We start from the raw sequence: 24,197 nt of genomic DNA, 5'->3' as shown, positions 1-24,197 counted from the left end.
GAAGCGCACAGCCGGAAATGCCAGGGTTGATTCAATTAGGCCTCGGCCTCGGGTGACTTTCCTAAACAAAACAGATTGTGAAAAATCACTGCTCTTTGATTCCCTTTTACGATCTCAGAAGGAAAAATAAGGAAATGAAATGACAACATGGGATTTTCCTGGTTTTCTTGTATTTTGGTGGTGGTTGTTAGATACAGGTGAGTGTGGGAAGGCATCCCTATTTCCCTTCGCTGGTCAAATAGCAAAGCTTTTATTGTCTTCACTGTAGCTCAAGATGGCTTTCTAAACTCGGAGATTTCAGAGGAAGGAGAGGACGGAACATGCTGGCGAGGTGCAGATAGGCTCCTTCTGTGGCTAATCGAAGAAAACCTCCCTCTGGTTGCCCAGAGAAGCAGGTGCAGGTGGACGGGCCCACGGGTTCTGAAAAAGGCAAGGCAGGTGTGTGGGTGGGAGCCGGCAGCCAGCCTACCAGGAGGCTGGGGAAGTCTGTGAATTCAGAATAAATACTGTCACTTGGAGCCGCATTGATTCTTTTTTCAGACTAATGGCTCAGATGGTAGAGCCACCCAACAATGACTAAAATATGAGTCAAATGCTTTCAAATCAAACCATCCCATGAAACGGGAAGACAGGCGAGCCCAGAACCAGTCATGAGGGTTCTAGCCAGTGCTTGTTACCTCTGAAGAATTCACTCTCCTTCATGAGTGCCCCTTTTGATCTGAGTCATTCTGACACCAGGGAGCTGGGGACGTTCGATCTTTATCGCCTGTGACACCAGGGATCAGCTCTGCACAGTGAAAAGGGCGCCCCGGCTGGGCCCCGGAGCTCTCCCAAGTCCTGGTTTGTCTTCCTTCTCTCCCAGGGTCCACCCCCATGTCTTCATGATGCCAGAGGAGGTTCCAAAATCACCCTCCAGTGGAGTTTCTTGAGATCTTTAAAAACCAACCTTCAAGAGTCCCATGAAGATGAAGTGGGGCTGGGAGAAGGCAGGGCAGGAGAGGGCAGGGGAGAGAGGGCAGGAGGGGGCAGGAGGGGGCAGGAGGGGGCAGGAGGGGGCAGGAGGGGGCAGGAGGGGGCAGGAGGGGGCAGGAGGGGGCAGCCGGTGCCCTGACCCTCGGGGAAGCACCCCATGGAAGTACCACGTGGGCCCAGGAGAGACAAGGGTTTCCCTGCCGTTTCCCCCTCCTCCTTCTGCAGTCGTTCAGCTTTCAAATTCTTTCCCCAAATGTTCACCCTTATTTTATGATTCTATTTAAAAAAAAAAAAAATCTTTTGGAACAAGATCCTGAGAAGACAGGTGTTTTTAAATGGTCTGAGGTACTTAACGGAAAACAAAAACTCTCACCACGTCCTCAAAAGTCCCCACAGGTCCCCACAAGGCTGCTGTGAGTGCCGCCTGTTTCGACCCCACCCCGCTCCCTCCTCACCATCATCACTCACGCAGTGGGAGGAACAGAGGTGCTCCTCAACTCACGAACCCATCTTACGTGAAGCATGTGTTGAAGACACTATACCTATGGAACATCAACCCAGCAGTGTGTCCATGGTCGCCCGCAGGGGGAAGGGGCCGCCTGGGACCTGTGACCAGCTGCCAGCCCAGCATCACAAGGCAGCATCCCACTGCTAGAGAGGGAGAAGACAAAAATTCAAAGGCCTTCACCCCGTCATAAAGTGGGAACATCTAAGTCCGACCACCAAGGGCCCTCTGAGCACCCAGCAGGGTACAGGACCTCTCCCCACAGACCAGGACGTGGCCCAGACAGCAGCTTCCTGAACTCAGCACTCTGTACACACCCTGTGTCTGGAATCAATTCACTGAGAAGTCAGGGTAACATGTTCTCTTTTTAAATTTTTTAATATGGTAAGACATAAATAACATAAAATTAACAAGTTGAACCATTTTTATTTTAACCTTTTTTTTCCATTTTGACCATTTTTACATGTATAGTTCAGCAGCACTGAGTGCGTTCCCACTGTAATGCCACCGTCACCACCAACCTCCAAAACCTCTTCCCCTTCCCACTCCAAAACTATATCCATTCAGTAACTCCCCATTTTTCCCCTCCTACTGGCAACCACCGTTCTACTTCCTGTCTGCCAAGCTGACTCTTCTAGGTTCTCATATAAGTGGAATCAGAGTATTTGTCTATTTATTTCTGGCTTATTTCACATGTAACATTCTCAGGGTTCATCTACAATGTATCAAGTATCCAAGTCTTATTCTTTTTTAAGGCTGAATAATATTCCACAGTATGTCCACACTATATTTTACTTATCCATTCACCAACTGATGGACAGAGCAACATGTTCTTAATTTAATCCTATGATTTAAGAGCTTCAGGTCATTCAAATTCAGTTCAATGTATTTCACATTTACCCAGGTTCAGTCACTATGGGAGGTGGTATGAGAAGTCAAAAAAAAGTTGTGAATCAGACATGATACTTGTTCTCAAGGAGCTTACAATTTACTGGGAAAGGAGAAAAGAAAGAAATTAAGTAATCTGCTGATTACTTTCATTTTGCTAATCCCTTACTACCTACCAGGTGCACTCCCCTATCACTGTATTGCTCACAGTAGCTCTGGGAGGTAGACATTGTATGGAATAGCCACTTTGCACTGAGAAAAATGAATGTAATACCTCCACAGTGGATTCAGACCCGCTTCTTGGCCCTTACACGGGCCACACCCTATAAGAGTTAGGATGTAACAGGATCCTGCAGGAGAAGCTACCGGAAGGCAGCAGAGGAAGAGGAAAGGGGCACAGGAGGCCTCAGGGGTCAGGACAGCCCGTGTTTGACAGAGTGAAGGAGAGAAGGGGCAAGATCAGGGACTGAGGAACTGCAGACATGGGCTGGAAAACAGAGATGGCAAAATCACGGCCATAGTCCAATGCTGGTTCCAGGGCTCTGAACTGCACCGTGCAAGCCACAGTGAGCCACTGCAGGTTTCCTGAGGCAAGACGTAGAACCATGCATCAGGAAGACCACCATGGAGTAATGCATGATGCAGACGGAGAGGACAGATTAGTTCAAAGGTAGGAAGCCAGTGAGAAGACTACGGAAGCAGCAGAGGAGTCGATTAGGACGGAAGGGAGGAGGTGAGAGAGACCGCAGAGTGGGAATGCAGGATCAGCAGAGAGCGCATTTTGTACAGGGTGACCCTCCATCCTGCTGCCCAGGACGCCTTTATCTGGTGCAATTACTAACAGCACCCTTCCACTCTCAGAAAGGTCCAAGTTTGGACAATACCCTCCATGGCCACATTAATTATGAGCAATAAGAAGCCAGAACCACATGTGACTCCAGATTTTAAACCTGGATTAGTAAGAAAGGTGGTAACACCTTTAGAAACACAGGGGGAAATCAGGTTTTGGGGAAAGAATGTGAGTTTGGATTTGGACATGCTGAATTTGCTGCAGAAGTAAGGATTTATTTAAGAGAAAGAAGAACCTTGCCCGTAGATTTGCGCTGTATCACGTGAAGGAAGGCATCATTGACCTAAAAATAAAACAAAAACGTGGTCAGACTTGCACATATGCATACTGCAACAAATTTCTCCTGATGGCTAAAGTCTAAAATGGCTAAAATATTCAGATGTGTCTCCAATAAACTATTCAGTGCTAACTAAATAATAATAATCACCATAAATACAAAGGAAAATAATAATATCTATGAATAACCTACCCTTGGTATTTCTCTCTATCATATTCTTTGGGGTTTGTTGTTTATTTCATTTTGCTTTGTTTTTTGGTACCAGGGATTGAACCCAGGGGCCCTTAACCACTGAGCCACATCCCCAGACCTTTTTTTATTTTTGCACTTTGAGACAGAGTCTCACTGAGTTGCTTAGAGACTTGCTAAGTTGCTGAGGCTGGCTTTGAACTTGCGACCCTCCTCCTCAGCCTCCTAAGCCTCTGGGATTACAGGCATGCTCCACGGCCCCCAGCTCCCTATCATTTTCAATGATGTCAAATAAATGTCGGCAGATAAAGAGTCCACAGGCCAGTCCCCACTCACTGTGACAGCTCCATCCCAGCTGCCCCACTTCAGAAGTGTTCCAGCTTTTGAAAGAATGAAGCCTTTGGCAGAAGAATAAAAACTATAATGTTTGGTGATTTTTTTCTCTTTTATTAAAAGTGTCCTATTTCTTATGTAACTGAGATTAAAATCAACTGCAAATTTTTTTCCTCAAAAATGCAAGGTTATAAAACAAATTAAAAAAACAGCTACAGTGATCAAGACAGTGTGATACTGGTGAAAAGAATAGAAAAATAAATTAATGAAATTGAAGAGAGATCCCCAAAATAGGCCTGCACAAGTATAGTCAACTGAACTTTGACAGGAGTAAAAATAACTTAATGGAGGAAAGCATAGTCTTTCAAAATATAGTGCTGGAAAAACTGTATACTATACACACATGAAAAAAATTTTAAAAAATCTAGATACAGGTCTTATACCCCTCACAAAAATTACCTGGAAATGGTTCAGAGACCTACATGCAAAATGCAAAATTATAAAATTTCCAAAAAACAAACAAAAAAACATAGGAAAATAATCTAGGTCACTTTTGGCTCAGCAATAAGGTTTTGGATACAGCACCAAAAGTACAATACATGGCAGGGGAAGGGGGGATTTGGTAAATGGAATTTACAAACAAGGTCTCGACAGGGAGAAAAACCTTGCAAAAGACATATCTAACAAAGGATTTGTGTCTAAAACATACAGAGAATTCTTAAAATGCAAAAACAATACAATGAAACAAAAGGCAAAGATCTGAACAGACACCTCACCAAAGAAGATAGACAGATGGCAAATAAGCATATAAAAAGACACTCAATGTAATACATCACTAGAGAATGGGAAATAAAAACAGCAGTGAGAGGCCACTGCCCTCCTATCAGAATAGCTAAGATTCAAAACACTAACACCAAATGGTGGCGAGTATGTGGAGCAACAGGAGCACTCATTCACTGCTAGTGGGCATACAAGGTGGTACAACCACTTTGGAAGACAGCGGGGCAATTTCCTACAAAACTGAAGATACCTTGAAACGTGCAATCCAGCCATCACACTCCTAGGTATTTACCCACAGAAATTGAAAACTTAGGTCCACACAAAAACATGTACCTGAATGTTACAGTAACTTTATTACCAATTGCCAAAACGGGGGGGGGGGGGGGGGGGGCAGACACAAAATGTCTTTCAGTAGGTGGATGGAAAAGCAAATTAGTATATCTATGCAATGGACTCATTCAATAACAAGGAAAAGTGAACTATCAAAACACAAAATGACACGGAAAAACACTGCTAAGTGAAAGATTGTCTTCTTTCATTTAGCAATCTGCATGCAATCTGAAAAGGCTACATTTCATATGATTCCAACCATATGACATTTAGGAGAAAGCAAAACTGTGGAGGCACTAAAAACATCAGTGATTGACAGATCCAGGAGTGGAGACAAGGATGAACATATGGAGCTCAAGGGATCTCTTAGTGCAGTGAAGCTATTCTGTGTGATATGTAATACTGGATACAGGACATTATACATTTGGCAAAACCCACAGAAATGTACAAAGAGTGAACTCTAATGCAAACTATGGACTTTATTTAATACCATTATGTATCAATATTGATTCATCGGTTACAACAAATGTACAATACCAGTGCAAAATATTAATAAGAGTGGAATCTTAGGGAATGGAAGAGGGAGTACATGAGAACTCTCAATACTCTGTTGAATTTTTCTTAAAACTGCTCAAAAATAGTCTAATTTTTTAAATAAAATAAATGATAAATGCAAAAAATGAAATTAAAAAAGAATGGAATATGCAAAAGTATAATTATTTGCAAATAATGAAAATATAATTTTAGTTATGTAGGAATCAGAAAAGTTTTAATAAAAGTTAAAAATCATAAAAGTAGTATCATTATCGGGGCTGGGGTTGTGGCTCAGCGGTAGAGTGCTTGCCTTGCACGTGCGAGACCCTGGGTTTGATCCTCAGCACCTCATAAAAATAAACAAGTGAAATAAAGGTGTTATGTCCAACTACAACTAAATAAAATAAAATAAATATATAAAAAAGTAGTATCATTATCTATGCAGAAAAGCTGTATAGAAAGGTCATCAAAACTATGAAATACAAAATTGGTTTATACTAAAAAATTCTTCACAGCAAAGGAAACAATCAAGAGTGTGAAGAGAGAGCTTACAGAATGGGAGAAAATCTTTACCACCTGCACCTCAGAACATTAATCTACAGGATATATACAGAACTCAAAACTTCACAGTCCAAAAACCAAAACCTAAAAACCCATTCAATAAATAGGCAAAGGAACTGAACAGGCACTTCCCAGAAGAAGAAATATGAATAGTCAACAAATATATGAAAAAATTTTCAACATCTCTAGCAATTAGAGAAATGCAAATTAAAACTCACTCAAGTCAGAATGGCAATTATCAAGAATACAAGTAACAATAAATGTTGGTGAGAATGTGGGGGAAAGACACACTCATATTGCTGGTGGGACTACAAATCCATGCAACCACTCTGAAAAGCAGTGTGGGGGTTCCTCTGAAAACTTGGACTGGAACCCCCATTTGACCCAGCTATCCCACTCCTCAGCATTTACCCAAAGGACTTAAAATCAGAATACTATAGTGGCACAGCCACATCAATGTTTCTAGCAGCTCAATTCACAATATCTAAGCTATGGAACCAACCCATATACCCTTCAACAAATGAATGGATAAAGAAAATGTGATATATATATATATATATTATATATTATATATATATATATATAATATATTATATTATATATATATAAACACACACACATTCACACACACAATGGAATATGACTCAGTCATAAAGATGAATGGAGCTATGCATTTGCTGATAAATGGCTGGAACTGTAGACTATCATGCTAAGTTAAATAAGCCAATCGCCAAAAACCAAAAGCCAAATATTCTCTCTGATTTGCAGATGCTAACACCCAATAAGGGGGTAGGAGGGAAGAATAGAAGTACTTTGGATTAGACAACGGGTAATGAAGCCAAGGGAGGGGAGATGGGAAGAGGAAAGACAGTAGAATGAATCAGTCCTCACTTTCCTTTGTTCATACATGAATACACGACCAGTTTAACTCCACATCATGTACAACAAGAATGGGAACTTACACTCCATGTATGTATGATATGTCCAAATACATTCTACTTCTTGTATAACCAAAAAGAATTTTAAAATTTTAAAAAATAGTTTATAAAAATTAATGACATTTCTCTATGTCAAAATAATCAACTTAGAAATATAATAAGTATTGTTCTCAAAAGCAACAAAAACAAAATATTTGTAATAGATATAAAGAATAATAACACCAAAACCTTATAGAGAAAAACTTTAAACCCATTAAAAGACATGAAAGATCTTAATAAATGGTGATTTATCCCTGTTGACAGATGGGAGAAGATAGTAAAAAATATTAATTTTCTGTAAATGAGTATAAAAATAAATCAATAGTTTCATTCAAGATTTCAGTTAGAGTAGTTCAAGAAGCTAAACAGATTTACTGTAAAATTCATTTAAAAAGACAAAGCTCCCCAAATAAGTCAAATTTGAAAGGAAAGAACAAAGGTATAAGAGTTACTCTTCCATATAACTTGGAACTTGCAATAAGACAAAGCATCATACATCGATGGGAAAACAGTGGGCTATTTGATACTGGGGAAAACGGCTTGCTATAAAGAAGAAAATAAAAATTGGGCTGGGGCTATAGCTCAGTTGGTAGAGTGCTTGCCTTGCTTGCACAAGGCCCTGGGTTCGATCCCCAGCACCAAAAAAAGTATTAATAATAATAATCTACCTTACCTGATGTATACCCAATGCAAAGGAGACTTCAGAAGTATTAAATCCTTAAGTGTGATATAAAATTATGACGGTAGCCAGGTGTGGCAGTCAATGCCTAGAGTCCCATCTACTTGGAGGTTAAGGCAAGAGTATCCTTTGGGTCCAGGAGCTCAAGGTCAGCCTGAGCAAGACCCCCACCTCACCAAAAAAAAAAAAAAAAAAAAGAATCTACAAAGTTAATAAAGAAGAAAATTACTGTGACTCAGGGATAATGAAGGACTTCTGGAAAAGTCTCCAATAGCATAACCATACAGCAAAATGCTGGCATGAATACTGTAACTCTAGACAAAAGTGGCAATAGTGTGACAAACTTAGAAGTCTTTTGCAAAGCCTCAAACTAACATCTAGAACTGGCTACTCAAAAGACCATCAGCTTTTGCACAATCTGGGGGCTTATTAGATGTGTACGATCTTTAGCTCCATCCAACCCTGACTGAATCACAATCAGAATCCTAATAAGATCCCCAGGTGATTTCCATGCATATCAGAGTTTAAGAAGCACAATTCACACAAGGAACTTTTGCAAGTTACTAAGAAACAGATGAAACTCCCAAACAGAAAACTCCATGAGGAGACTAAATTGCAACTCAAAGCATGGAAAACTGAATGGCTAATATACCAGAGATTAAATCCAGGGTTTCTCACACACTAGGCAGATGCTCTACTGCTAAGCTACATCCCCAGCCAGCTGGAAAATATATAGAGATGCTTAAACTCATTAGAAATAAGGGAAATGTAAATTAGAATAATAAAATGCCACTTTATGCTTTATCATTTGGGCAAAAAGCAGAAAGCTGGATAATGCTACATATCAACAGGGTGCCAAATAAACAAGAATTCTCATGCACTGCTGGAAAGGACCTAAATTGGTCAAGTTAGCTAGAAAGTTATTGGCAATCAAATTAAATACACATACATCCTATGAACCAACAATCTACTCCTGGGAAAATAGCCCCAAAGCAACATTTGCACAAGTCCCTAAGTTTACATATACGAAGCTGTTCATTACCATACTGTTTATGGTGGTCAGAAATCTAGTCCACCTCAAAGTTTGTCACTAGGGAATGGGTTTTTAAACTATGGTGGATGCACTCCATGTGCTATTATGCAGACGTGGGGAGCAGTGGACTACTGTGGGAACAGCAGCACAGACAGATCTTAAAGACAGCGCTGGGTGAAAAATTAAGAAACAGACCAAGGTCAAGAGAACACCACCAACAACCATGTAACCAAAAATAAATTCACACACAAAATGATTCTGTGTGTTTTACAAGGAGATAGAAATCCAAAAATATATATCAAACATGTTTCAGAGACCGGCTCAGAAGGGAGGAATAGAGTAGGGAGGCCATGGAAAATGTAGGCAACGGGAGAAAGTACATTCATTCCTAAGCAGATAGACACAGAAGCAAAAGATGAGACTGCATAGGCCGACACTGAATATGGGCTTTGAAATGAGAATTATGGTTTACCCACCATTTCCATTTGAGATCCTCCAAAAAAAGCACACCAAATAAATAAAAATAAATAAATAATAAGCAGAGAAATAACCAATGGTGGCAATCTCTCTGCAGCATGAAATCCCTGGTTCCAAAAACATCTGCCTTGCAGGGTTTGCCTTATCTCGATGAGCATCTTCCACTCATCCAAGGAGAGGGAACAGTTCCAGGACAGGTATCTGACACACCCAGCAGCCCCTGTTGATGATCTCCAGGTGACTCACCACGCCATCCCTCTCCCTGTCAGCTAGAAGGCACTTGTTCCCAGAGATCTGTCATAGCCCAACAATGCAAAAGACTTGAGAAAAATAAGTATTATTCAAGAAAGTGATACCTTCCACCCAGCCCCCTAGGGAAATGAAGGCTCTCCTTCAAATAAATGTTCACATAAAACAAAGTCGCGCCTTCAAGTGCTAAAGCTTATTATTTTAATCACTGACCAGAACTGGATTTTACTTTTCGTTTTTTTTTTTATACTGGTGCATTACAATTATACGTAATAGTAGGATTCGTTGTTTTGGCCATTCTGCACATACATCTTTATAAAAATGTATCACATATATCTCTGGCTCCCTCAAAAGAACACTGTGGGGAAAGCTATTCTATTCCATGACTCGAGAATCTCATAATGTTCTGTCACCTCTCCATGTCCAGCTGCCACTTCTGTTGTGATTGTTGCTGCTTCTAAAAATACCTCAACACTGTCCCTTTCTACCTGGGCTGGGAAAACAGTCAGTGGTGTTAAGGCCAGGAAGCTTAACACCAGTGATAAGGCTCCAAGGGAGGGACTGAAAAGTAAAACGCATGGCTTTGAACCAGTCCTTTGAGAGCTATTTCAGAGGCCTAGGGACACTCTCCTCCTGTATTTCACATACTGCATTAGATACCGAGGCTGCATCAACGGATGCCTAGATACAGGCTGTCTGCAGCACCCTGGTCTCTGCCTTGAGGTGGATGAAGCCAAAATTACATTTGTCTCCAGAGATATGCAACCTGGAATTTGCAGCAGAATAAGGATATTGCTTTTGTTCTAGGAGGCGAAGGTTCTGCTATTGGAATTTTTAATTAGCTCATCAGAAGGAATAATCAGAGTTTTTAGTTTCCTAAATACATCATGCTGATTCACGATTCCCATTAAAAATTGGCTCTTCCCCTATCATAGCACTATCCTGAGATCTTTCCAATTAAAACCTGAACTCCTTAAGTAATGGACTGTCTTAACTGTTATTGACAGCCATATGGAATGTACTCAGTGAAGGTTTGATGTATAAAATAAATTCATGAATGTATTAGTGTATCTGAGACTGAGTGGGATGGTTTATAAAAAAAGGTAAAAACTTTGAATTAATGATAGACTGCTGTAGCTGAATTACATTCATCATATCATTACTCTAATACAAAATGATCCAAATCTTCTTTGAAAAGTCAATCAATGCATTTCACCAAAAAGGAGGTACAGATGGCAAATGAGCATATGAAATGATAGTTGAGATCACTGTTCACTAGGGAAATGCAAGCTAAACCCACAATAAGATGCCACTACACACCTATTAAAATGCCAAAAATCAAAGAAAACAATACGAACTTCCAACATATGCAGAGTGACTAGAACGTTCAGGTATTGCCACTAGGAAGACAAAACGGTACAACCACTCTGGAAAACAGTCCAGTCTGACAGTTTATTGAAAAGCTAAATATATAGTAGCAAATCAGCAGAAAGAAAAACCACAAAACATTAAAAGAGCTTGACTTGGGGCAGAAGCTGAAACACCAACTAGTCCAGAATAACCCCCCAAAATAAAAAACCGTGTGCACTGTGGGCTTTAAAAGGAATGCAGTCATTGTGGCCTTGTCTTCAAAATCATGGGATGTAAAGACTGAAACAGAACTGAGTCTGAGTAACTGAGGCACAGAGAAAGAGGTGCCGTCACAAAGATGCTGGCCCCTTTCTCAGGAGCATCTGTGTCTGTATTTTTAAGATTCTGCATAGATTTCTCTTAATTCACAATCAAATTCCAGCCTTCCTGATGATGTCATCTAGAGATGTTATCTAGGAGTGGGAATAAAACCAATTAAACATCCATGAAGCTTTTTAAAAAAGAAAGCTAAACATATTCTTAGCATATGACCTAGAAATCTCAGTCCTAAGGTAAATAAAGCCCTGTGTTTACACAAAAATCTGTATATAAATGTATATAGATTTATTCATAATCAACAAAAACTGAAAATTAATGAACACTAACTGGTAAATGAAAACACAAGTTGTGGCATATCCATACAATGGAATACTATTCAGCAATAAAAAGGAACAGACTCCTGACACATTCAACAACCTGGATGAACTTCAGAAGCATTTTGCAAAGTAAAAGAAGCCAGACTCAACAGACCACAGACTGTAGTTGAGTGCAGTGGTGCACACCTGTACTCCCAGCTACTCAGGAGGCAGGAGGATTACAAATTTGGGGCCAGTTTCAGCAACTTAGTGAGAACTTGTCTCAAAGTTCTAAAACGTAAAAAGGGCTGATGATATAGCTCAGTGGTACAGCACCCCAGGTTCAATCCTTGGTACTGATAAAAGTAAAATTTAAAAAGGCTATGGGCTAAATGATTACACTCACATGACATTCTGGAATAGGCAAAAGTATAAAGAAAGGAAACAGATCAGCAGTTGGCAGGGTCAGACTAAGAGGCAGGAAAAGGGGATGGATTACCACGGGGCACAAGGGAATCTTCTGGGGCAGTGGAGACTCTCTTTTCTGGAAGTGCTGGGGAAAGTGAACCCAGGGCACTACCACTGAGTCACATCCCCAGCCCTTTATTTTTCCTCTTGAGGCAGGGTCTCACGAAGTTGCCCAGGCTGGGCTGGAATCTGTGATCCTCCTGCCTCAGCCACCTGAATAACTGGGATTACAGGCCTGAGCCACCATGCCTGGCAATGGAAATGTTCCCGTATCTTGATTGTGATGGAGTGGCTACACGACTCTATTTGCCAAAACCCAGAGAATCAGGTGCATTGACGAGTGCCTGTACTCCCAGATCAGGAGGCTGAGGCAAGAGGGTCGCTTAAGCCCAGGAGTTCAAGCCCAGTCTGGGCAACACAGTGAGACCCCATTTTAAAAAACAGGGCTGGGATGTAGTTCAGAGGTAGGGCATGTACCTTGCACAGGAGGCCCTGGGCCAATCCCGAGAACGGCCATAAACCTCGGAGAACTACATGTCTAAAAGGAGTGAATATACTATGTGCAAACTGTACCTCAATAAACTTGACTTTAAAAAGAAACCAGGCAATGTGTTATTAAACCCAAACATGAAGTTTTTAAAGCTAAGTGTCAGCCTGGATTCCTGAGAAAAGAACCCAATCCGAACTTATGCCCAGTGCTTCAGTGAGGCTGCAGTTCCCAGGAGCGAGGGGTAAAGGGAAGTCAATCAAGGGAAGAAAAGAACCACGAGGGGGCACGCTGCCCGTCCTGAAGTGGTGCAGCTTCAGAGGTCCTGGCTGTGGCTCTCATGGGACCTCTACCAAGAGACCACTGAAACAGACCCTGGGGGAGAAAGGTGAGCAACTTATCTCCGTCTTTCATTCATCAAAGTTTCCCCAGTGAGCAAACTCCCACATTTCTGGGCTGCGTTACCAGCCCTCACACACTTCTGGGGAAGCAGGGGCTTCGACAGGTCCATTTGGATCAAGCTGCAGCAGCCCCAGATAAGAACCCACTGAAAGCCCTGCCTCTAGGATCAGGCCTCACTCCAGGCAAGCACGAGACAACCAGGGTTTTAAGAAGGTGCACCCTAGGGGCGGTGGTCTAGGCTATAGGACTGCAGGGAGCCACTGCAGGAGCTGTCCCCAAAGAAGTGACAAGCAGCCAAGCACCCAAAGCCTGGGATGGGGGACCAGCTGATATGGAGAGTCCCATAAAGGAGGTCTAGAATAAGAGGTGATAATATACCAACTGAATTAAAAGAGCTGTTTCATTTCTAAGAACGTCATAGATACATAGAGAAAACTTGAAGCAAACAGTTTCTACCTATTAATTCTGTTCATGTGGTGATCTCACCTGACCTTCATAATAAACAAGTTAGATCTGTGAGGTTCAGGTGCTACATCAGGTCGAGATGTGTGTGGACAACCTCATACAGAAAACGCAATCTGCACATCTGCACAGGCATCCTCTGAACAGATCATGGGCCAATTCATAATACACTCCTCAAAGGCAGATACCACCCTTTAGAAAATAGTAACTTCAAGTTCAAATCCAAAATCCAAAGACTATCACTCTGATCCTACCCTCTGGGTCGTCAATGCAAAAGTGTTATACAGTTCGGGGGAAAAAGAAAAAGCTCAATCCTGTATCTTATAATAATGACATCCTGTGCATTAAAACTTAGTGAATTCATTACATTCTTTTTTAAAATTTTTAAATTTTCATGTGTTTTAATTAGTTACACATGACAGTAGAATGCATTTATGCACTTTGATGTATCATACACAGATGGGATATAATTTCTCTTTTTCTGAGTATATGTATTGTAGCATCACATCGGTCACACAGTCATATATATACATAAAACAATAATGTCTGCTTCATTCTACTATCCTTCCTATCCCCACGCCCCCTCCCCTCCTCTCCATTCCCCTCCCTTCACTTCCCTCTACCTAATCTAAGGTAATGCTATTCTTCTCCAAGGCCTCCTACCTTATTGTAAATTAGCATCCACATATTAGAGAAAACATTCAGTCTTTGGTTTTTGGGGATTGGCTTATTTCACTTAGCATAATATTATCCAACTCCATCCATTTACTGGCAAATGCCATAATTTCATTATTCTTTAAAACTGAGTAATATTTCATTGCATATATATATATATATATATATATATATATATATACACACACCATATTTTCTTTACCCATTCATCTATTGAAGGACAACTAGGTTGGTTCCATGGTTTAACTATTGTGAATTGAGATGCTATAAACATTGATGTGGCCGCATCATTGTAGTATGCTGATTTTTAAGTCCTTTACGTATAAACCAAGGAGAGGGATAGCTGGGTCAGACAGAATCTCCTTACTGCTTTCCACAGTGGTTATCCAATTTGCAGTCCCACCAGCACATACACCAATAGCCCAGAATAGAGGACACAGAGACAAACCCACACAAATATTGTTATCTCGTTCTAGACAAAGGTGCCAAAAATATTCACTGGAAAAAAGATAGCCTTTTCAACAAATAGTGCTGGCAAAACTGGAAATCCATATGTAGCAAAATGAAATTAAACCTCTATCTCTCACCCTGTACAAAAATTAACTCAAAGTGGATCAAAGACTCAGGCACTAGAAAGAGACCCTGTGCCTAATAGATGAAAAGTAGGCCCAAATCTTCACCACGTCAGCTTAGGATCTGACTTCCTGAACAAGACCTCTAAAGCACAAGAAGTAAAATCAAGAATCAATAAATGGAATGGATTCAAATTAAAAAGCTTCTTCTCAGTAAAGGAAACAATAATATGAGAGCCTACAGATTGGGAGAAAATCTTTACTGTACACACCTACAATGAATCATTCACCTCTAGGATATATAAAGAATGCAAAAAACTTAACACCAAAAAAAAAAACAAATAACCCAATCAATAAATGGACTAAGGAACTGAAGAAGAAATACAATTGATCAACAAATATATGAAAAAGTGTTCAAAATCTCTAGCAATTAGAGAAATGCAAATCAAAACTACACTAAGATTTCATCTCACTCCAGTCAGAATGGCAATCATCAAGAATACAGGCAACAATAAATGTTGGCAAGGATGTGGAGAAAAGAATACAATCATACATTGCTGTTCTTTCATATATATTGTCTTATCTAATCCTCATAAACACCCTGGGATTCAGGGTACATTACTGCCTATTACAGACAAGGAAAAAGATGTCCGATCTGCCCACAGCCAGCATCTGCACTCTGGTGGTGTGACCTCAGAGCTCAGTCATGCAGCAGAAATGTGGATTCCTGCAGGAACCTGGAAATAGAGGTGCTGGCCACACCTGGCCCCACCTGTGTGGAGTTTATGCTTTACGGGAGAGATGCACATTGAACAAGCAACCACACACAGATGAAAGGGCAACAATGCTATGGATGTTCAGGGTGGCTTTGGCTATGGTGCCACCTCTGGTCACAGTAGTATAAACTGTCAAGGTCAAATCTGCAAGACCACATATTTAGGAGAAAATAGAAGCCAGGAAGCACCAGAAAATACAAGCTAGGAAGAGCCAGCATTTCTGAGACTACATATATTTTGTAAGTTCAGTGATTATTTTTCAAGCCCAAACAGGTTCTTACAAATAATGTTTCCAGTATGTGATCTAATTTACATGAAAAAATATTACCCAGGCTTTAAAGTTCAGTGAAATTAATTATGCATTTATGTCATCATCTTCATTTTAAAAGAACAAAATACATAAACCCTGGTTCTGCTCAGGAAAATACAAGAGTCCTGATCATTTTAAATAAATACAGCTTTTTTGCATAGATAATTCTGTGATAGAAGGATAAACGTCATCCTACAGAATACGCTTTGGAAGAAGTGACTTCACAGCATTCTTGAGAGAGTGTGACATGGCCATAAGGAGCCCTGATTGGAGCATGAGGCCAGCAGGGCCTGGGTACCATCTCTGACACTTACTATGCATCATTGAGCAGATTTCTTAGCTTCTGTGAGTCTGATTTCTTCATCTGTAAAATGTGATAAAATGGTTCATACCTCAGAGAGCCCTTCTGAAGGTTAAATGAGATCATGCATGCAGAGTGCTTAGCATATTATTACTGATTATTCCCCCAAGTAGTTTACATATTAAAAGAAATAGAAAAATAAGAAATAGCGAGCGGATGGTGTGCGAGTGAGATGTTTGAAATGTGCCCAGAAGCCTGGCTCCAAAGGCCACCGATGACACTGAAGTTGGGGGAATGGAAGAGACTCAAAAGCCCCAGTGCAGAGCCCTCACAGGAGAGCCAAGGGCAGATGGGACAGGAGGCAAGTGATGATACAGCTAGCTCACATGACAGAGAGCTTCGGTGTGGACATTTAAAGTGACAGTCCAGCCCCAGCCTTCTTTTCCACTGTCTGAGCACCACTGAAACCACGTGAGTGGGGACAGGAGACAATTCACAGCAACACTCCTCTCCGCTGCCACCCTGCCTGCTTGTCCTTCCCCTCGACAACAGGTGTCTGCAGCCTCAGGTACGCCCAACCTTGGGCTACAGGTCACATGAAGATAAAAGCCACATGGCCCAAGGGACCTGAAAAGTATCCACAGTGGAGACTTTTCTTAAAAGAGAATTAAAAAAAAAAACGAGCTTTGCAGCTCTCCGGCCTTGGCGAGACGCAGCCCCTGGGCCCAGACAGCTCCAGTCAACACCTGCCCACTGCGTCCCTCTGTGGCTCCTGACCCCTGCTCCAAGAGCCACCAGCAACATCCTCCCCTTAATTCTAGAGCTGGGGAAACGGAAGCTCAAAAGAGTGAGGGACTAGTCCAGAGCGACGAGAGGAACAAAGCAGAGCCAGAACCAGCCAGCTTCCTGATGGCCGCTCAGGTCCTCTTCACCAACACGCACTTTCTTTTTTTGACTCACACATCGGAAAGATTAAAAAAGAAGTAAACTGAGTATGAAAATCAAAGGTGCCTCATCACAGGAGAAAAAAAAAAAAAAACATAAAACTCAGGTGTGGCACTGACCACTTGACCTCCACCGCATCTGCATTTAAACCAAACACCGGCTCCATCCACGCCGACTCGAGCTACCAGTTTTTTGAACATTAAAACAAATTAAGGCAAAAAGTAATAAAGACTTCACAGTGAATGCCTAACGGATCTGCAATCAGAACCACATTGCCAATGCATGCACGCAATTACACTTTGGAGGAAGCTGAAGCCACATTAATGAGACAGAGGGGGAAAGGAAAAAAAGGGAATGAATTGCCAAAAAAATTTAACTACAGTGACTAAGGGATGATGTAGAGTCCAAGGATGCCAGGCATGACTGAGTGTTCTGCTCACAGAACCCCAGCACAGATCATCTGGCTGTACTTTCAAAGCGTCTATATTTGAAAGTCAAAGGTCGAGCGGAGCGCTCCCTTCTTAGGCTTGTGTGTATGGAGTTCAAGGTTCACATCAACACATGTAAATTATTTCCTAAAGCACTGTACCATTCCTGCATTTGAGACACCAGTGTACAGGTGAAGCACCTCGAAATTCAGTTTCACACTGTGCTGAGTTGACAGCCACCAACCCAGAAGACTGGCAGAAATCCTGTGGCCCAGAAGCCACGAAACCCACAATTCGGTGCCGTGTTTTCACCTGTTCAGTCCATAAAAGGAGCATCTACGGCATCCAGAGGTCAACTGGCCAGCAGTTCAGCACAGACTGTTTCCTGGCCTTAGCCTCATCTGAACCACATGCCCAAAGCAGTCTCACCTCCTCCAGCTTAAACACCGACCCCACATACGGTCGGATGCGCCCTTGCTGGCAGTACTGGAGGGCCGAGGACAGGCTCCTGGAGAAGACGGGAAAGTCCTGGTCTTGGTACTGACCCCAGTACAGGCCCATGGCAGAGATGTTCTTCAGGAGCAGCAGGTTAGCTGGCACGGAGGCGATGTTTCCTCCAGCAAATCCCAGCACCACGATCCTGCCCTCCCACGCCAGGCTGAGGGGCAAAAAAAGAACCATGAGACACAATGGCATCTGCCCCCATTAGGATGGCTACTGTAGGAAAAAATAACAACCACAAGTGTGGGGAGAATGTGGAGAAAACTGAAACCCTCACATACCATTGGTGGGATTATAAAACGTGCAAATGCTATAGAAAACAATATGAAGTTTCTTTGAAAAATTAAAAATAGGTCCAGAAATTCCACTTCTGGTATACATGCAGAAAAGTTAAAAGCAGGGTCTTTTTTTCCCCTTTTTTGGTACCAGGGATTGAACCGAGGGGCGCTTAACCACTGAACCACATCCCCAGCCCTTTTTCAAACATTTTATTTAGAAACAGGGTCTCACTAAGTTGCTGAGGCTGGCTTTGAACTTGTGATCCTCCTGCCTCAGTCTTCCAAGCTGCTGGATTACAGGCGTGTACCACCAAGCCCAGCAAAAGCAGGGTCTTGAGATATTCACACACCTGTGTTCATAGCAGCACTATTCACAAATGCCAAGGCACGGAAACAAGCTAAGTATTGTTCCTTGAGTGGTGAATGGACAAAGAAAATTTGGATGTACATATAATGGAATTTTTTTTTAATTTTTTTTTAGCTGTAGTTGGACACAATACCTTTATTTTATTTATTTATTTTTATGTGGTGCTGAGGATCAAACCCAGGGCCTAGCACATGCTAAGCAAGCGCTCTACTGCTGAGCCACAACCTCAGCTCCACATATAATGGAATATTATTTGGCCTTCAAAAGGAAGGAAATCCTGTCACATGTTTAACTTGGTACCCTCTGGGACATTGTGCTGAGTGAATTAAGTCAGATTCAAAAAGACAAATACTATATGATCACCTAAATGAGGTACCTGAAGTAGTCAAATTCATAAAAACAGAGAGTAGAATTGGGTTGCCAGGGTCTAGGGAGAGGAGGGAAGTGGAGAGTTGTTTAATGGGTGTAAGATTTCATATTTGCCAGACGAAAAGTTTTAGAGATCCATTGCAGAACAGTAAGAATGGACTTAACAACTGAACTGCACAAGAAAAAGAGGATAGGATGGGTAGATTTTATCTTATATGTTCTTCACCCACAATTAAAAAAAAAAAAAAAAGGAGAATTAACACTGTCCACCGATCCCTAGAGACAAACCATAGAAGAAATGTCTCCAGGGCCTGGGGGAAGGGGAAAGAGGCAGTGCTGACTTAATGGGTCAGAGCCTGTGATGGGGGTCACAAACCCGGTGAGCACATATAGTTACAAGGAACTGTACACTTATAAATGGCTAAAATGCTAAGTATTAGATTATGTATATTTCATCACATTAAAGAAAAAAGCAACTTGTATTAAAGCTATGGCTGGGAACTTGCGTTGACCTTATAAGTTGGAAGACCAACCCTTTACTATCTTGGATTCCTCAGGAGAAAAACGTTTAAATAAGCCGTGAGCGAGATATTAGGGGACTACACTTTCACAAGGGGGCCCACTTTAGGATCAAGAATCTATTTAACCTCCTTGACTCGTTTGTGGGAGGAAATTGGGCAGAAGCAAATGTCCTCCCATGGGCTATACTTCAAGACCAGTTGAAGATTTTAAACTTAGAATCAGGATCAGAAATGAAAGATCACACTTTACACACCCACTTATTGTACGACTCTAGTCATGGTGCTTCTTTGATGAATTCCGAACAATTTACAAAAATTCACAAGTTTTCTACTCTCTGTTATAAAAAGTACCATGCAGTGTACACACGTTACACAACAGGCCATTAAAAACAACTTCTGTAAACATCTTTGCCTGTTTGCTCTTCTTCAGAAGAGAAAGGGAAGCTACTGTCAAAACACAATTATCCGAAGCGGGGCATAATGGTGCACACCTGTAATCCCAGGGACTTGGGAGGCTGAGACAGGAGGATTGCAAGTCTGAGGCCAACCTGGGAAACTTAGCAAGACCCCGTCTCAAAATTTAAAAATAAGGCTGAGGGTGTAGCTTAGTGGCAGAGTGACCCTGATTACAAAGGGAAAAGAAGGGGGGGCACATTTGGTCCACACTCTTCCTTCGCTTCCCCTCTAAACACAATACCAGGCACCATGCGGTGATCATCAACACTGCCTGCCTCTCCTCTGCAGGTAGGATAATCTCTCTGCTTCTGTTTCTTTAGCTTTAAACTGAGATAAGTCACAACATGATCTTTCCAGGATGACATGAGAAATAAAACCAGCACTCCCACAATACTCCAAACACTCTGGTTGAAAACACAACGAGAACTGGTATGGAAAACAACAGACTTAGCCCCACTAAGTCTCCAGGGTCATAATTTTTAATAGATCAAGGAAACCTTCAGAAGAGCCTGTCCCTTGGTTCACCGTGAACTGGGCAAAGGGAACTGCCACCCTGGGATGCCAACCCTGAACACGGCCTCCTCTGGGACCCTCCACATTCACGCACATGCCGTAGTTAGTGGGGCCCACGGAGCGGAATTCACACATGTATAATTTCTAAAGCACTTGATGTTGCCAACTTGAGAGTCTGCAGTCATTTTTTGGATATTTTCCAGTTGGGTATTTTGTTTTCTGCTATATTTAAGATTTCCTGATTTTCTCTGCTTCTCTTCCCTGTCACCCACTCACTCGGCTATTCTCGTTGATGCTGACGCCTGAGGGGAGAAGCCAACAGCACAAACGACAGAGGAGCAAGGCCAGGAGGAAGACAGGTGCGGGGGGGGTCAGCTCAGGCCCCTCTGGGTGGACCACTGCACGCACCCACCTGCGGAGGGCCTCCAGGAAGACCTCTCCTCCCACCATGTCGATGGCCACATCCACCCCACGGCTGCCCGCCAGCCGCCTCACGGCCTCCTTCAGGCTGCCCTGGCTGTAGTTCACGCTGCCCTGCGCGCCCCTCTGCACCGCCAGCTTGCACTTGTCATCGCTTCCGGCCGCAGCGATTACCTACACAAAGAACACAAGGTTCAGGATGGTCAGAACATGCTCCAGGAGGAGCACACCCCATCTCCCCAGCCCGCGGCCAAGGTGCTAGTCACGGACACCAGTACCAGCTTGCTGCCCAAGCATCGGCCCGAATCCACGTGAGGCCCAACAAATGCATTGTTCCCTAGGCCCCTCCATGCCCCACCGGCCATGAGGTCCATCTGGAACCCAACAGTTCTAGGTGGGAGGTGGCTCTAAAGACACTCCAAAAGTTCTCTCCAACTGCCAATGAAAGCCACCGTTTACAGAGCACCCACCACGAGTCAGGTCACAAAGATACAAGTGGGACACCAAGCTCCGTCAAGGGGACAAGGTCCAGCAGTGTGCTGGGGCGGGACACAGGGCTCCAGAAGTAAAAACAAGAGGTATCCAATCTAGACTAGATCAGGAAAGGCTTCCCAGAGGGTAAATCATGATTTGGTGGAAGGATCCTGAAGTCAGAACTTGGTTCAAATCCTGGCTTTGCCACTTACTAGCCGTGTCACCTGGGGCAAATTACTGAGAACTAACATACTGTGTCACCATTTGTCAAGCACCATTCCAAATGATTAACATAAATTAATAACTCATTTAATCACAATAGCCCCAAGGAAATGCTATTAATATCCCTGTTATGGACAGAAGCAAAGGAAGGGAAAGGAGCTGAGGAAGGTCACACACCAACAGGAGGCAGAACTGGGATCCACGCCCAGGGAACCGTCTCCAGAGTCCTCACATCTAACCTGTGCAGCCTGTCTGCTTCTCCGGGTCTCAGTTACTGCATGGGTTGCTTTTTTTTTTTCAAAGACTTATTTTTAAAATTAAATGGAACATTGTGTATAAGGCACTTGGAAAACAAAGTGTGAGATAAATCGTATCTATTGTTACATGCAGGCAACCACGTATTCTTCTTAGGACTCAGAAGAACTTTATGGAGGAAGTATAATTACTTCACTCTATGGGCAGAAACAGGGACTCAGGGAGGTTCAACAATCAAGCAGGGTCATCCAGGAAGAAGATGGTAGAACAACAATTCAAAGTCAGGCCTTTCTTCAAAGCCCAGGCTTCCTACTCCATCATCCTAGGAGAAAACGGTGCATAAGGCCCAACATGGACAGCCAAGATGGCTAAGGGCCCTTTGCAGGAATTCCAAAAGAGCTGCAAATAGTCAAGCATCAGCTACAGGTGCCTCATCAGTGAGCAAGGCCACCAGCCTGACTACCTCGCCCTCCAAGTAATGCCCAGGACCTGCACAAACACCCCAAGAATATGGATGCCCTTAAAGAATTCCAAACTCACCTGTAACTATTTGAAACTAGAAGCTACCCTCAAAAGTTCCCTGGTAGTCTCTCAAAATAGCACAGTTCACTGGGGGGGGCTAGACTAGGGTCAAGCACCCGATTTCCATCCCAAGACTCTCACTGGGACTCCATGACACCTGCAGTGAATTCTTTTCTCTCTTGGTGGCTCTTTCTCTTCATCTGTGAAACAGGGATAATAAACACTTATATTACCTATCTCCCTGGGGTTTGCGAGGGTCAAGGGTAAGACAATTGCTACAGAGGCACTCTGGGTGCATATGAAATGCTGTGGATGGAAGGTGTTATCAAAGCAACCTCTTCCAAGCAGGTGGTGTGGTAACATTGCTTTTACTTTTATTTTTGCTTACTTCTGTTTAGAACCATTCTCGCTGTGAAAGAAAATATAGCTCAGATTGATTTCAATATCTGAATTAAATCAATTTTTTTTCTATCTAATCTCTCAGAACTATTTGAGACAAATGGTACAATTTTATCTTCCTAGAAGTGTTAAATCTTCGATGACTCTAGACAACGAGACTAATTACGGTCTCTCCCCTAAGAGGAGCTAAACACCCTTCATGCTCACACAGGATGTGTTCACATTTCAAGAAGAGCCTCCTAGTATCCAAGATTGCTCTCCAGATTCACAGGTCCTTCCCAAAGTAACTTCACAGGAAAGGAGACACACCACCTGAAGAAGCTCCAGTCCAATCCAATTACTTCCAAATTTGTCTGTCTAACTGCTACCTCAATATTCCAATCACATGCTCCACGGGAGCCTTGCACTCAACACATCCAAACTGAACTCCCCATTTCCTTCAGGGTTCTCAATTCCTTTTGTGGCAACCCCACACGCTAACCTACTTTGCTCCTTCCCACTTTATGCCCAATAATATTTCTTATTAGACATTCATTAGGGTTCATTTTTAAAAGATTCTTAATGACAGGCCACACCTTCAAATAGGAGCACTGCACGTGTAACTCTCAATATTCCCACAATTATTTTATAAAAGAGGAAACGGATGCTATTAAGAGCTGGAGTGAGAACCTCCAGGGGGCTGGCCACCTTTGAAAGCTTTTGTTCTTTGACTACTTGGATGCTCTCTAGTCACCAATCTATTTTTTTCCCACTTGAGTACGACTCACTTCATGGCCTCCACTGCCTGGATTATTCCAGGAGCCCACCCTGCTCCCTGCCTCCATTACCTCTGACCTCATCCCATCCCTCCTCCCCATGGCTACCAAGTAAAATGCAAAGATGATCCTGTCGCTTCCTTACCTGAAATTCTCAATAGCTTCCAACAGCTTCCAATAAACATTCAAAGTTTTCAGTTCTGTGCTAGCTCAGACCTCCTCTCTGCCCACGTTGCTAGAGTCACCTTCCACCACTCCACCCCAAGTCCTTAGTTTGCGATTCTCTAAAATGCACGGTGCCAGTTCCTACTTCTTGGTCTTCTAAAAATGTCCCCCACCACTAGAATAAGGCTCTTCCTCCATTCTTCCTCTATTCAACTGCTGCCAGTCCTCTGGAAGTTGTCTTGAATGTCTCCCTCCTCCAAAAAGCACTCCTTCTCTGATACCCGCAGCCTCAGAGAGATGCCCCTATAGAAACTGGATTCCTTCCTTCATTCTTTTCTCGATTCATTCATTGTTCATTCATTCAAAAAATAGTTCTTGAATGCTTACCAAGTTCCAGGTACCACATGAGGTACTAGTGCACAGTGATGAACCACACAGACACTTCCCTGCCTTCATGGGGTTACAGTCCGGTAGGAAGAGACATTAATCCAATAACAACATGAGAAAAGGTAACCATGCAGTGAGGTGTGTATGA

At 42.5% G+C, this 24,197-nt stretch overlaps 1 protein-coding gene across 1 annotated transcript in view; it reads right to left on the bottom strand.

Moving 5' to 3' along the window:
* Positions 1-1,883: 1,883 nt before the first annotated feature.
* Positions 1,884-24,197, bottom strand: part of LOC114092287 (quinone oxidoreductase-like protein 2) — a 29,048-nt gene continuing 6,734 nt past the window's right edge. The window contains exons 8-10 of the mRNA XM_027934869.2: positions 20,863-21,044; positions 17,875-18,103; positions 1,884-3,498 (exon numbers count right to left, since the gene is read on the bottom strand). Coding sequence (XP_027790670.2) covers positions 3,430-3,498; positions 17,875-18,103; positions 20,863-21,044 — 480 coding nt within the window. The 3' untranslated portion in view covers positions 1,884-3,429. The remainder of the gene's footprint in view (positions 3,499-17,874; positions 18,104-20,862; positions 21,045-24,197) is intronic.

The sequence above is a fragment of the Marmota flaviventris genome, chromosome 12 (genome assembly GCF_047511675.1).
Source record: "Marmota flaviventris isolate mMarFla1 chromosome 12, mMarFla1.hap1, whole genome shotgun sequence".
NCBI lineage: Eukaryota > Metazoa > Chordata > Mammalia > Rodentia > Sciuridae > Marmota > Marmota flaviventris.
This window is presented reverse-complemented; position numbering and strand designations above follow the sequence as displayed.